General features: G+C 43.8%; 1 protein-coding gene across 4 annotated transcripts in view; it reads right to left on the bottom strand.

Moving 5' to 3' along the window:
* Positions 1-13,574, bottom strand: part of LOC121880708 (formin-1-like) — a 51,294-nt gene that overhangs the window by 36,834 nt on the left and 886 nt on the right. For 3 of the 4 annotated variants that reach the window (XM_042388167.1, XM_042388169.1, XM_042388168.1), the window contains exons 2-3: positions 11,741-13,403; positions 4,697-4,863 (exon numbers count right to left, since the gene is read on the bottom strand). In XM_042388167.1, coding sequence (XP_042244101.1) covers positions 4,697-4,863; positions 11,741-13,295 — 1,722 coding nt within the window. In that variant the 5' untranslated portion in view covers positions 13,296-13,403. Of the gene's footprint in view, positions 1-73; positions 2,694-4,696; positions 4,864-11,740; positions 13,404-13,574 lie in introns of those variants that run through there. The other variant, XM_042388166.1, reaches the window with a different exon arrangement.

Below are 13,574 nucleotides of genomic sequence, written 5' to 3'. Positions count from 1 at the left end.
AACACAACACAAATTTCCCCCCAAAGATATGTGGTGCAGTGATTTAAAATGATACAGGGGTGCAGTTACATACATTAACTTCTGTGAGAGTTTTGTGTTCCTTGCCGGGAGATTTGGAGGCTCTCTCGAAAATAGACCTCAGATTTTCCTTGTCGTTCTTGATTTTCTTTTTCACTGCCTCCAGATCCACATTTTCTGTTTTTTCCTTTTTGACATTTTTGGGGCCAAAGAAGTTCCTGAAGGTTTCATAGGCCAAGTCCGCAGTTTTCCTTATTTCAGGTGGCGATGTGGTGCTCTTTGCATCTGGAGTTTTCCCTCCCACATCCTCTTCTCCATTCTCAGACTCATTTAGTCTGTTGTGTTCAGGATTAGCCTCTTGCCCATCATCTGACTTTTTGGTCTCCTTGTGGTTGTCTAGGTTAAGGAGGTGACTGAGATGTCCCATTACGGTGCTTTTAGTGTCCGCGATGGGTTTAGGCTCCGCATGTTTTTTGGCTGGAGAAGCTGTCTTCTGCTCTGGGAAGAGCTTAGCCTTGTTTACCGTCTTCTTCAAGCTGAGCAGAGCCAAGTCAGCATCCTTCTCACTCTGCTTGATCTCTGACAGCGTCTCCCTCTCGTCCCCCGCCACTCCTTTCTTCAGCACCCGCAAACCACTGAAAAGAGCTGGCATCTGGAAGGAAGGGGTTGAAGAGAGCAACGTGCCCCTGGACGGGGACGACGTGGAGGAGGTAGAGGGAGTGGCAACAGATGTTGCTGGAGGTGGCGTATTTGTTTCTGGTGTCTTTGCAGCAGTTGCACGCTGTGAGACAGGGCTGCCACTTGGCTTGATGTCACCTGTGGACTCTTCGGGTGCAGACGACACCAACATGGGTTCCTTAAAATCTGAATTTGTCATACCAGCAGTGTCTGACTGCTCCTCTGGACTAGATTGGACTGAGACTTCAGAAGTCCTAGAGCTGAAAGGAACAGAGGAAGACACCTGGCTGGAGTGTATGTGCGCATGTGAATACGCCCTTTGTGTACTGTCTAAGTCATGCTGCTTTAATTTAAAGGCCACTGCAGCATTATGATCTGCAGCCTCTAAAGCCAGATGTCCAGAGATGATGGAGGGACCAGGCAGAGAACAATCTATGCCAGTATAATCGTTGCTTTCATCTATTCCCACATTTTCCCCACTATTCTCTCCTCCACCCAGTGTTTCTACACCCTTAAACATGGTGTTGGGATTCTCATTGGGACTGGAGTCCTCTTCCTGTTTGGAAACCGATGAGACCAGAACTGTCTCAGAGTCAGTTCTGCTGACTCTGGGCTGGTCTGAGTATAGAATAGTTTCTATGCGAGATCTCTCCTTAAGTCTGTGTGTTCTAAACACAGGCACTTGGTACTCTGCCTCTGCCTCAGTACCATCTTTCAGCTCATCTCCATCACCATGGTCCATTGTATTATTGTCCTCCTCAGGTAGCTTGGGTCCCCCGCTCCTGCCTAGCTTCTCTGACAGGCTACTTCTGCTTCGGCCTGTCTCCTCCTCCTCAATTTCTGTGTCACTATACGTTTCCACCCTAGTGACCAGGACTAGATCTTGGTCAGCTGAGCCTCCAGGTGTTGCTTTAACTTGGTTGCCAGACTCCTTGCAAGTTTCCCATTTTTCACCACTCTCCTCACCCTGAAACACATCTTCCCTCCATTTGAGCTTGTTCTCACTGTTCATAGTTTGACCACCTTCAGCAAGAGGACTTTCTGACATGCCATCTGACATTTCCTTGAAAGACATCAGCACAGCCGGTTCCACGTCTGAGGAGGGAGATCTATCCCTTGTGAAGAGATTGCTGAAGACATTTAAGAGGGAACTTGTGGGCTGTCCATCGAAGCCATTACTTGAACTGTCCATTTTTATTCAAGATGTCACACCAACTGAAAGCAAAAGAGAGCCAAACCAAAACAGGTAGTAGCTCTAGCAAAGTGTCCATTGAAAATGTCACAAAAGGTTCATCTCCCCACCTCCAGTTATCCAAGCTGCTCCTGTTCCACTTCTACCGTTGGCTGAAAACAAAAGGCCTTTGTATGAACAAATCTCCCCAGCTCCTCTTACCTTCTCCAGGAGGGCACAAATTATAAAAATGCTATCGTACAATCCTGTTAAGTGAGTTAAGAGACACACAAACAGGTAACATATAGCAGACTTTCGTTCTATCACATAAGGACTACTACTGACTGTATATTATCCGTAGTTCACTTTAGTCTCAGATGTGCGAGCAAGATTCCCATGACGCTGCAAGATAAGTCAAGCTGTTCAGCGGCTGGAAACATGTCCTGCTGTAATCTCCCTGGGAGAGAACAGAGTTCACCTGCCTTTCACAAAGCATTTCCAACTATTCCAACAAGCGGAGCAGCATTGTCCATAATGGTGTGGGTTATTCTTCTTTATGTGCTGGTTTACAGTCTGGAGTCCATGACTGAGCCGTTCTTCAAGTTTGACTCTGTCTTCCTTTGCGTGTGTCTGTCTCAGTTTGCAGGAAACTCCTGTGAGCTGTTGTGTGAGGAAAAAAAAAACCTCCAGGTTGGAAAAAAAATGCGTCTCGCTGGTCTACCCAGTCCGGGGACGCCTCCCTTCAGATCCCTCCCTTCCTGGGAGGGGACCTGTAGCACCCGGCACCACAGGTGTCTGATTACCTCTGCTCACTTCCGTAAAATGGCTGCCGAGGTAAAAGTGTAAACACGGAGGGGGAGTGAGTCTGTGGTCAGGTGGAGAGCTGTAGAGATCCAGTAACCCAACATTGCACCATTAAGCAGTGAACTACTGCAATACAGGGCTTAGTAGAGTGTGATTAGTGAGCGTGGCTATAGCCAGCTCTGGCTAACATTTAAAACCTTCTGTGATTAGCAGCTCATGAACACTCAGGCTGAACAGGGCTGAATACAGTTGAGAAAATGTAATTTTGATTCACTTACCTTCATTATGAATGCCAACATACTATTGAACTAAAAATATAATAAATACTGTGCAATGAAGCAACAGAAGTTTGAATTTGAAGACACTGTTTCTATGGGGGTTCAAAAAGTTTACAAACTAACGTTAGCTACAGCTTACAAGCTAACAACAGGCAATACAATCTATGTGGGAAAGGGTAATACCTATATAGTTTAAATGACAAAATAAAAACAACAGAGTGAGTCATCCTCTGTGGTGTTACAACTATCTTTTCAGCTTAGCTCCTATGATTTAAATATGATCTAACCTTTGATAGATATTTGTAAAGATAACTTACTTAAATGTCAGGAGCGTGCTTAAGAAAACAACATTCTTCAAACTGTGGTTGCCCTGAGCAACCTAAGGTCACCCTTCCTGAATGCCTTCCTTCAGACTGCCTCATTGAGCACAGACTAAGCAAGCTTTGTAAATGTTTCTAATCCAGTTTTTACAACAGTCCTAAATTAAACATTTTTAAATTAATCCTCTTGTGCTCATCATTCCATTTTATTTTAAGTATCAGTGATTGTTTTTTCCCTCATCTGAAGAAAGCCACACATAAGGTGGGGGCTTCTCATGAGGAATTAAGTTATGTAAGAGCAGTGGTATTTCATACACACACACAGTAAATCCCCTGAGAGGTTGCACTAGAAAGAAGCACCACTATACCACCACTGATAGACAAGACTGTGTACTAGACTGCGTACAATATCATCTCAAACAGGATTCCTTACAAGTTGCAGATGTAAAAACTGCAGATCTAAGAGACTGTCAAGTCACACCTACAGCATGGGATTGCGTTAGCACCATGCCCCTCCCTTTGTCAGATCAGTTGTTACAACACAATGAGAACTCATCATGTGCAACAGAGGTGTGTTTTTTTGATGCCATAAAAATGCATGAGAGCGACAATGAAAACATGCCAAAGCTAAATATTCAAGATGGCTGTCACTTTCACAACAATACAGACTGCCTAATTCTGTACAGCTTACCCTTTGTACTGGTATGTTAACTGATTATTCTCAAGCCAGTTATTGTGTCCTAAGGAAACAATGCATGATTACCTGCCTAAAACCACACCCTGGTAATCTGCCACAGGAATGAATGTGTCTGACACACAGCAAGCACAATGGAATCTGGAGCCTTGTAGAGATGGAAATATATTTTAAACATTACTCTATAGGATGGATAGGATGAATTACAAGTATAGTTAGGTAGTTGCTTTTTAATTGCACTACTTATTTGGATAAATATGGCCAGCAGCAAACAACTGGAAACAATTAATTGGTTTTTTAGACACATTTTTTATACTGGATTACCTAAATCACATGCCTAGTGGCAAATGAAATATGAAGTATTGCTACCCTTGCTGTGTTGCAACAAAGATAGATCTTAATAGCCTACACAACAGAAAATAAGGTTACAAAATTGTCCAGAAAGGCTACAAGAGAACGTGAGATTTTCCTGTGTTTGCTCTGAACAAGAAAGGTTTGAATGGAATGATCTCAGTCAGTTCTGGCTTAGGACCCCAGTGTACAGATTAGAATCAATGACCCTTTAATCCACTTCTAAGAATTTATGATCAGGTGGTTAAATGCCCAAGTGGAGAGAAATCCTCATGAGTGCCCAAGGGAAAAAAAAGTGCCATGGTACACTGCTCTGGGTGTGAAAGTAGACATTACAGTTAATATTGGCCTGTGAGTGTTTGTGCTACTCATGGGCCCTCACCGTGCACTCCAGCTTGGGATAGTAGGGTGTGTCCCCGATGATGTCATCTTCTGGAGGTGTGATGCGTAGAAAATCCAGGTGATCAGGGCGGGGGACACGGGAAACGGGCTCCTGAGGGTCATCACCGTCCAGCATCCAAATATCATCCTGACGCAAGAGGGAATCCTCTACAGAATCACACAAACAAACACAGGCAACCAAAGCGTAATTAACGTTCTATGTTGTGCAAGGAATCATAGCATTGAATAATTACAAAAACACCAAACATAACAGGATGATCGGTGATTATGTGTGACCATCCTAAATAAGCGGCACTGACTGAGGCAAGTTGTGTTCCTGTGTAACCTGCGTGGGTAATAAAAGCGGAATGAGGTAGAAAGCAGGCATCAGAGTCTTTTAGCATCAAACAGGCAGCAGGAGAGAGTCCTGTTTTGCTGCAGGCTTGAGGGCACACACAGCTATTTTTATCTGCACTTAGCCAGCCTCGTTCCCATCATCAACATCAGCAGCAAGCCCCGCTGATCCAATAAGGACATGCAGCTGCATAGTACTGATCTCAAAAACAAATACCACTATCTAATATTGATTTGCATTCATGACATATTCACTGTAACAGAACTACAGAATGGCATTGCTCAGTACTACCACTGTACTACAAGAGTCATCTGGAGATAGGTGTGGGTGAGTTGTTTAACTGTATGCTCAGTCATCCACAGGCCCAGAAAAGGTGGAAATATAAGACTTCACCTTAATTAAGATTGGGAGAGACTGCCCTCTCCTGACCAGGCAGTCACATACACTGCAATTTAGAAAACAAAGCTCATACAGGATATTCAAAATTCAAATTTATTTGCTGCAGTACACTGGGGATCCATTCTGTGCATTTCAGAGTGCCTGGCCTTTTATTTTTACAGCTCAGTGACACATTGCAGACATAGCCTGAACTTGCAGAACCTTCCGTATGTGTTATGACCTGAACAAGTCACATGGTATTAACTTCAGGAGCCAGGCCAGTCCTCAGAGTGCCAACACATGAGCTATTTCTCATGCGTACAGAAACCCATTTCCTCTATAGCATGCCTTGATGCATGCATTCACTTACTCAAGAGAGTCAGCCATGCAAGAAAAAGGGAGGAAAAGTACAAGTTACGAGATATAGGGCAGGGAAAGTGAGGTGATAGAATAAGGAGGAGAGAAAGGAGGTGGAGAGAGAGGGAAGAACACACTGGGAGTGAGAGGGGGAAGGGTAAAGATCTTGAGGCTTGGTGACCTCAGTTTCCTCCTGGTGTAAGACAACACCTTGGCCTGTTTTTTTCAGTATTATGAGGTGGAGACTGAGAAATGCAAATCACATCCTGTTCAATAAACCCCTAAAATACCCCATAAATTCACTTTGTAATGAATATCCTTGAACAAGGCACACAGTATTACTGTATTGTTGCCTGGCAGTCACTTCTAAAGGAAGTCCATTTGAATAGATCCCGAGAGTCTGAGTATCAGCTAAACGTTTTAAATTCAGTTATGAGAGCCCACACATGCATAACTAACTGGGGGGTTTCACTGAAAAATGGAAGCATTGAAATTCAGCTTCAGTATTCAGCACAATCAGTCATTATAAGACAGCAGCAATGCCTGCAGTCCCTCCAGTTATCTGGGACTTGGATAGCAGAAAAAAAGTAGGATTAGATTAATAACTTTTCATTATGATAATGCTGCGCTGCATGGTCCCACAGTGGGAACTGCTGACTGTAGGCTGGGCCAGTTCCAAATGCAGCGTTAAGCTCACTCCAGGCCAAGGAAAGTACCGATCAGTGCCTCACAATGGCTGGCTCATTTGAAAGCAGGTGGAAAGACTGCGTAATACTGTCGTTCCACAAACTATCAAATATATTAAATAAACAATAAACAAAGAGCACCTATTGAGATGTGTTTGCTGTGGTCCTTCATCCTTCAAAAAACATTACTATTTATGGTTTAACAACTTGCGTGTGTGTACCTGCATACAGCCAGTCAGTTAGTTAATTAAATATGTATAAAGTGGCCCACAGTGCCACCATCTGGACAGGGAGAGGAAAGAGCACATCCGCATCCCGGTAAAGTCAAACACACTGCAGTGGAGCTCTGATGTCACTGCTGTATGCTAGAAATAAGACATGGTGAAGAAACGCACAACACTGCAATGTAATAACTGTAAACAGATATGGAAAAGCAACTCTAAAGATGCATTAGGTAATGAACAAACTGAATCTATTGATTTAGCAGTAGATTTATTACTCTCAAACACACACATGCACACAGTGAACTTCATTACACTGACCCAGTGGAAAATTGTGCGCTTATTGCCGTTTAATCTCCCTCCCTGCTGACCTAAAAGCTGAGACAGAATTACAGTGTCCATAACAGAGGGAACACAGGGTGCAGATGGGATTGTGTTTGTCTTTCAGGTGACATGCAGTTTATTTTGACAGTAAAGCACTGATAACTGGATCATACCAACCCAGGACAACGTCAGTCCAACAGATATTGTCTATACACATATGATACACTGCCCTTTAACAAAGTCAGTGTACTTTAATCGAGACTTCTGTATTTCAGACATGTAAAACACATACTGTGCAGGTGTTTCCTCAATGCAAACCTGCAAGTGTTGACTGACAGTGCAGTAATTTAACAGTGAAAATCACAGTGTGTGAGTGAGCAGCTGACAGGCATTGTGGGTGTTCCTGTGGTACTGAAAGCATTATCATTTTAACAAAAAAAGTATCTGTGTTTGGTGCGGCGCAGGGACCATCTAATGTCAGATCCTGACAGGTGGGTGTTGTCAATGGTGATGGATTAATCCACCTGCCACTATGGCTGGTCATCACTCATCCAGTGGTCAGGGAAAGCTTTGCTGAGGCCGTATTGAACACTCTAAAGCAGACATAAAACCGTTAAAAGCAAAGTTCTTCTTCTAACCCTTACAGGCGCTGACTGTCTTGCTCAGTTAACAAGCAGCAATTAGCGAACTTGATCATTTCTTTATTATCAAGGGACTACTGCAGGCCAGAAATATTTATATCCATATCTATAAATAATTACCAAGCACTACTCTACCTCCTCCCACAGTGCAGTCTCTCATTCTTATTAAAGACATTGAAACAGCTTTTCCCGGTGTGCCCTATTTTATCTACTAAAATCTATAACCTCATCATTCAAAGTAAAATAACCGGGCCATGTGGCACAGTGAGAGCATCTGGCAGCCTCCAACCCCCCTCCATCACTTTTAGCCAGGAAGGAGGATCATAGACTTTTGTATAAATCATGAAAAATGCAGGACTTAAATAAATCACCCAGCTTCTTTTGCGCCTGTCATGGCTGTTTTTCCATGCAGGCTTATTGGCTGTGCATGGCTGTCAAGCTGGCTGATTGACTGACTGGTTTGGCTGTCAGTACTAAGATCAATGCAAGGCTAGCTACAAGTGAAAACTCAGAGAAAATGCTGCGGTACCCTGAGGACCAAAGCAGAAATGTAGCATGACATGATGCTCACAGAATCATCATTACTCATTTGAAATGCAGTTCTGGAGGCTGATGAGATATTCAGAGTTGAGCAAGACGGAAGAAAGCTTTCATTGGGTCTGGCATGCCACTGACTGGGGGAATTTGGAAATTTGGGTAACTTTGCTTCAGTTCACCGGTGTGTGTACATTTAAATAGTGGAGAAGCCATATAAAGCTGCTCATACTGAAAACTCCTAACAGCATGAGATTGAACATAGCCAACATTTGCCTGGCGCCGGTGTAGCAGAGTCATTTATTAAAGAAAACAGGTTATTCTTTATAAGAGACAGACCTTTGTGACCTGTTTCTCTGCATGTAGTATGCAGTTCAGAGCAATAGTGTGAGACAGTCTGAGAGAGAGGAAGCTCTCTTAGCCTGTTTTGGCAGAATCCACTTCATTATCTGGATAGAGTCGGCCCTTGTTCTCACTGGGAGGAACAATGTTGCATGGCAGCACACTTTCTGTTGAATGACAGCTAGCAGAGAGAGCAGGGTGAAGTACTCTTGCTCTGCACTGATCAGTTTCATATGACCTTGCTGGAACGTATTGGGTAATCTGATTATGGTATTGCCTGCCATATGTCAGACAATAAAACAAGTAAGGCATTAAAGAGAGAGAGAAAGAGAGAGAGAGAGAGAGAGAGAGAGAGAGAGAGATTGTTTTAAAAGCCATTATAATCAATAATTTTATAGTAGCAATGCAATGGATGTCAAGTTATTACGTGTAATGTGATAGAGTTTGCTTGTGGTGAGAGTCCACGGATATTCGTGATTCCTGACTCTGCAGTTCCTCTCAGCTTTATCGTCTTTCAGCTCATCCTTTTGTTTTTCTGGGCCCACAACTTTCATCATTTGCTGCCACAGTAAACTGTAAGCTACCTGCCAGCATCAAGCAGCAGAAAGACAAGTTAGCGGCTATCTGATGAACAAAGTGATGCATTTGACAGCTAAACAGCCAAGTATTTTCCTCATGAGTAAGCAGAGACCAAAAGCGGAGCTAAAAAGAGAGTGAATATTGGACTTTCAATGAATGCTAATGTTGCTCCGTATCTGCTAGATGTGTAAATAGGGAACTGTTTGCTATTTCCACTTAAAAGGTGATAATATGTCAGGTTGTTTGAGTTGACTGTCCTTATCAAAAACCTAATAAGTACACGAGAAACATAAAGAAAAACTAACAGGCATACATAGATATTGTGTAAACACATAATATACACACCAAAGTGGATGCATAAAATATTCTGTTACACAGACTGCAGTGCAGAGGCATTAACATATGAAGTAAAAAACAGAATTTGTTACGAAATTACCACTCCTGTCTGCATAATCACACTCATTAATAAGCACCAAGCCTCGATACCAGAGTAGAGATTAGAGAGGCTGAATCATAATTAGTTCGACATTGACAAACCGTGAAGGGCCAGCTTCACACTGACCCACTTAGGCCTTTTGGCTGGACCGTCTGATGTTCATTTATCTGTGTTAGCATTTGAAGTGTATTCACTTATCAAGCAACACAAAATCGATCTAGTAAACAGCTAAGATGCAGCAAAATCGACACAGTGAGATTTTGCTTCAGACTGAAGATTCAAGCTTTCACTGAGATGGCTGCACAGCATGTGTGTAGCATGATGTAGGCAATTACATTCATGAATATTGCTCATTGAGACTTATTTACTGATGATTTATGAGTTGCAACAGCACATAGTCATATCTGATGAGGGATAATGAAATTTACCCAATCTCCCTCTCAAGAAGAAAAACAGAAAGCTCATGATACATTTGAAGGCAAATGTCAATTTTGGCATTTGAAAGTATAGCGAAGAGACAAAAAAAAACCCCAAAAAGGTGGCGTTTAATGCCAGACAATGTGGATTATGCGTGTACATGTAGATGTTAATGTGTGTCATCTGAGTGTGTGGTAACTCTATGCATGCCTAGGTATGTGAGGACACAGGGACAGTGTCATTTCAGTGGGAATTGATCCAAATCATCACCACGAGTAAAGCTGGGTTATTTATACCCTAGCCACCAGATAGCTTAGTTCCACACAGCTCAGTTCAATCCTCCTCCGGCCATTGATGAACTGAGCACTGTTGGTTGTATTGGTTTAGCTAGGACTCGTCTATAATATAACAACCCAAATAATCGGGATGCAGTAACATTCTTAAAATAACTTTCTCCAAGGATATAAAAAGTCCAACCATTATCCACAGTCTATTAGTAAATCACATAATTCATGGAAGGCCATCTGTTTGCTGCTGTAGATTCAAGCAAAGATTGTGTTACACTGTCTAAAAGGGATGATTAACCATGTTACCGAGGTACTTAATGCAATAATGTTAAGGCCTCTTCGAAGTATCAGACTGCAACAGCTTGGATTATACAGTTTGGAGTGACTTCAGTAAACATGTATAAACTTTAATCCAACACAGACACCTCCTTATTGATCAAGAGGCATGAGGTCACCGAATGGCATGACCACATAGAGGATGCTAAAATACAAACTGGTATGAGATGAAGCTTAAGCGTTAAGGCGACCAAAGGCCGGTGATGACCACACACTGACAAACCCTGAACTAAGCTTGTGACATCATTATAGCTTTGCAAATATCGTGTATGTTTTGAGTGTTTAAATCCATTTGTTTTGTCATTGTAAGCACGAAATACAATAGGCCAGCTTATGAAAATAGGCCTGTTGAATTGGACGCTCTGCAAATAAGGAAATTCTAATCCTTTTTTCTGTAACCCTTGTGCCCGCTGGGTTCCTGATCCTTTGTCAGTTTCTTGTGAACTGGGTAGGATGTGTGTTTAGGGGGAGGGACAGCACATCCTTCAGAGTCCAAATTGGCAATGCTTCAGTTAACACCATGCTCACGAGAACTCTGGTCAGGTCGAACTTGATGTCAACTTTGAGCCTTTGATCTGGGACACTCCCACTAATCTTTGGCTTCACTGTGGCACAGAAGGAGTTAAAATGGATCATCAGCCAAACTATTCTCAGGCCCTGCTTGGCCTTTGTATGACTCTGTTGGGTAGTTTTTAATTTGTGGTCACATGTCAAAGCCGAGACCGGAACACAGCAGACAAAAACTAACTGGACTAACAGAGGCAGTTCGGAAAGTAATGTCTATCTTCTGGTTGAAGTAGTTTATTTTGTGGGAAAATAAAGTTAACAGCTAGAGTGACAAAGTAAAACTCCCTGTGTGGAAAATGTTTGCCAGTTACAATGCTGCAGAGTAATTGCTGGAGTATTTCAGCAACAACCTCAGACATTGGGTATGACACACACACTCAAACACACTCTCGCTTTCAAGGCATCTCCTCTTGTTCTGCTCTTTGAAATCCAGCATCAGCAATGTCAGATGAAGGGTACATTCTGACAAAGAGTAATGTTACTAAGATAATAAAAGCACCAGTGTCAACAATAACATCAAGGCGGGGAGTTTTAACACGAATCCCTGTGTTCAAAGTAGGACCAGTGTGATTTCTAATAACTTACCTGTTGTTGTGGAGTTGCTGGACGAATTCCACTTGGAGTTGCTCGGCCGCCTGCTGAGGTTCAGATCCAGACGCGTGACAGCCCGCTTGTTGCCGTTCTTGTCGTTGACCTCAGTGAAGAGTTTGGGCTCGTCTGTGTTACTGGAGCTGTCTCTGTCGTGGTCCACATCCTTGTCTGACAGCAATACAATGCGGTGGTTGAGGTGTGGGCTTACTTGCTTGGAGGACAGAGGGGACAGGACTGGGGACATGCTCTGGAGGCTGTTTGAGGCAGGGAAGGATGTGTTGAACACCCCAGCGAGAGAGGGTGAAGTGGGGCTCTTTGTGTGAGGTTTGGCTGAGGGGAAAGGTTCAGTGGTATGGGATAGGGGTAACCGTAGCCCTTCAGAGAGCTTGTTACCTGTCTTTTCTCTACTGACTCCCAGCAGGTGGTCTCTGTTTGGTCCTCTCGTCCCCGGGTATGACTTGGCGGGCCCTTCCCTGTCTTGGCTTGTATGGCTGACATGTTGCACTCTCCCTTCCACATCCTGAACTTTAGCCACCACCCGGATCCCCGTATTCCTCTGGTTGATTTCGCCATACAGCTGCTGGGCGGACTTGACTGTTGACTTATTCTCTGCTGAAGTCTCAACCAAGGAATCAAATCTCTTAAGTGGTCGAAGGTTGCTCCCACTTTCCCTTCGGCTCAGACCTTCCATCAGGCTGCAAAAAGACGACTCAAAGCCCAGCTCACTGTCATACTCTGAGAAGTCGTTACAAAAATCCATGTCAGAGTCAAATGTCCGGTTGTCCTCCATGAAGTCCCAGCCCTCAGGGGCAATCTGGAAGGGTTCCTCCATGGGCAGTATGGGGTTACTGACTGCACTAACGTAAGAGCCCGTCACTGGGCTGTCAGAGACATGGACAGAGGCTGAGGTACTCGGGATCTGCTCCACTACTGAGATTGAAGATATGGACACGCTATTCTGGGCAGGAAGCTCACAAGATGAAGTTCTACTCATAACTTTCTTCTTCATCTGACTGTGTAGGAAATCCTCAGCACTCTCAAGCTTCTTGCCTCCCAACTTCTTCAGCTTTCTGCTCTTAGATGTAACTCTCTTATGCTCTGGGGACACTTTGAGGGAGTAGTTGCTGCTGCTGAGAACCTGACCTCCAGGCTGAACATCCTGACCCTCTACATAATCCTGGATTTTCCCATCCTGGTTACCCATCTTGACTTTGCTGGTACAATCCCTGCACAACGAGAAGAGATCCGCCAGCAACTGGTGGTGCTCTGCCGCCAGCCAGCAGAGCTCTGCAACAGCTTTCTTTGTTGCCTGCTGGGAGCTGAAGAGTTCGCCTGAGGAGTCAGAAGACTGGCCTCTTTGTTCGGACACTGAGAGATCCTCCTTTCCCCAGTCATGGTCATTACAGGCCTGTTCTGAGTGAGGGGCGCGGCTCTTGTACTTGAAGCTCGGGGCCCGCCTCTTGGGGAAATACAGGCTGATGTTACTTAGCTCACGGATGGGTGCATACAGAAGCAAAACTGTGTGCGTGCCCTCCATGATGGGTGCCATGTTAATCACCCAAGCACTCTGAGTAAGTGGTCAGTTCCCAGACGGAGTGACCGGGCTCGGACTGCAGAGGTCGATCTCTGGCTCTTCATCACCTGGCCTGTCCAGATGCTGTCAAAGAGAAAGTAGCACACAGCTATAAATCTGACTGTGCAGACACAACATACGTCTAGAAAAACATGTTAGCCCTGCTAGTGCCATTTTGAAGTCCAAATGCCGGACAGTTTTATAATCTATGTTGAGCTTTCAGCTTAAAATAAAACACAATATTTAAATTTTCAA

This window comes from Thunnus maccoyii, chromosome 16, assembly GCF_910596095.1.
Source record: "Thunnus maccoyii chromosome 16, fThuMac1.1, whole genome shotgun sequence".
In the NCBI taxonomy this organism is placed as follows: domain Eukaryota; kingdom Metazoa; phylum Chordata; class Actinopteri; order Scombriformes; family Scombridae; genus Thunnus; species Thunnus maccoyii.
This window is presented reverse-complemented; position numbering and strand designations above follow the sequence as displayed.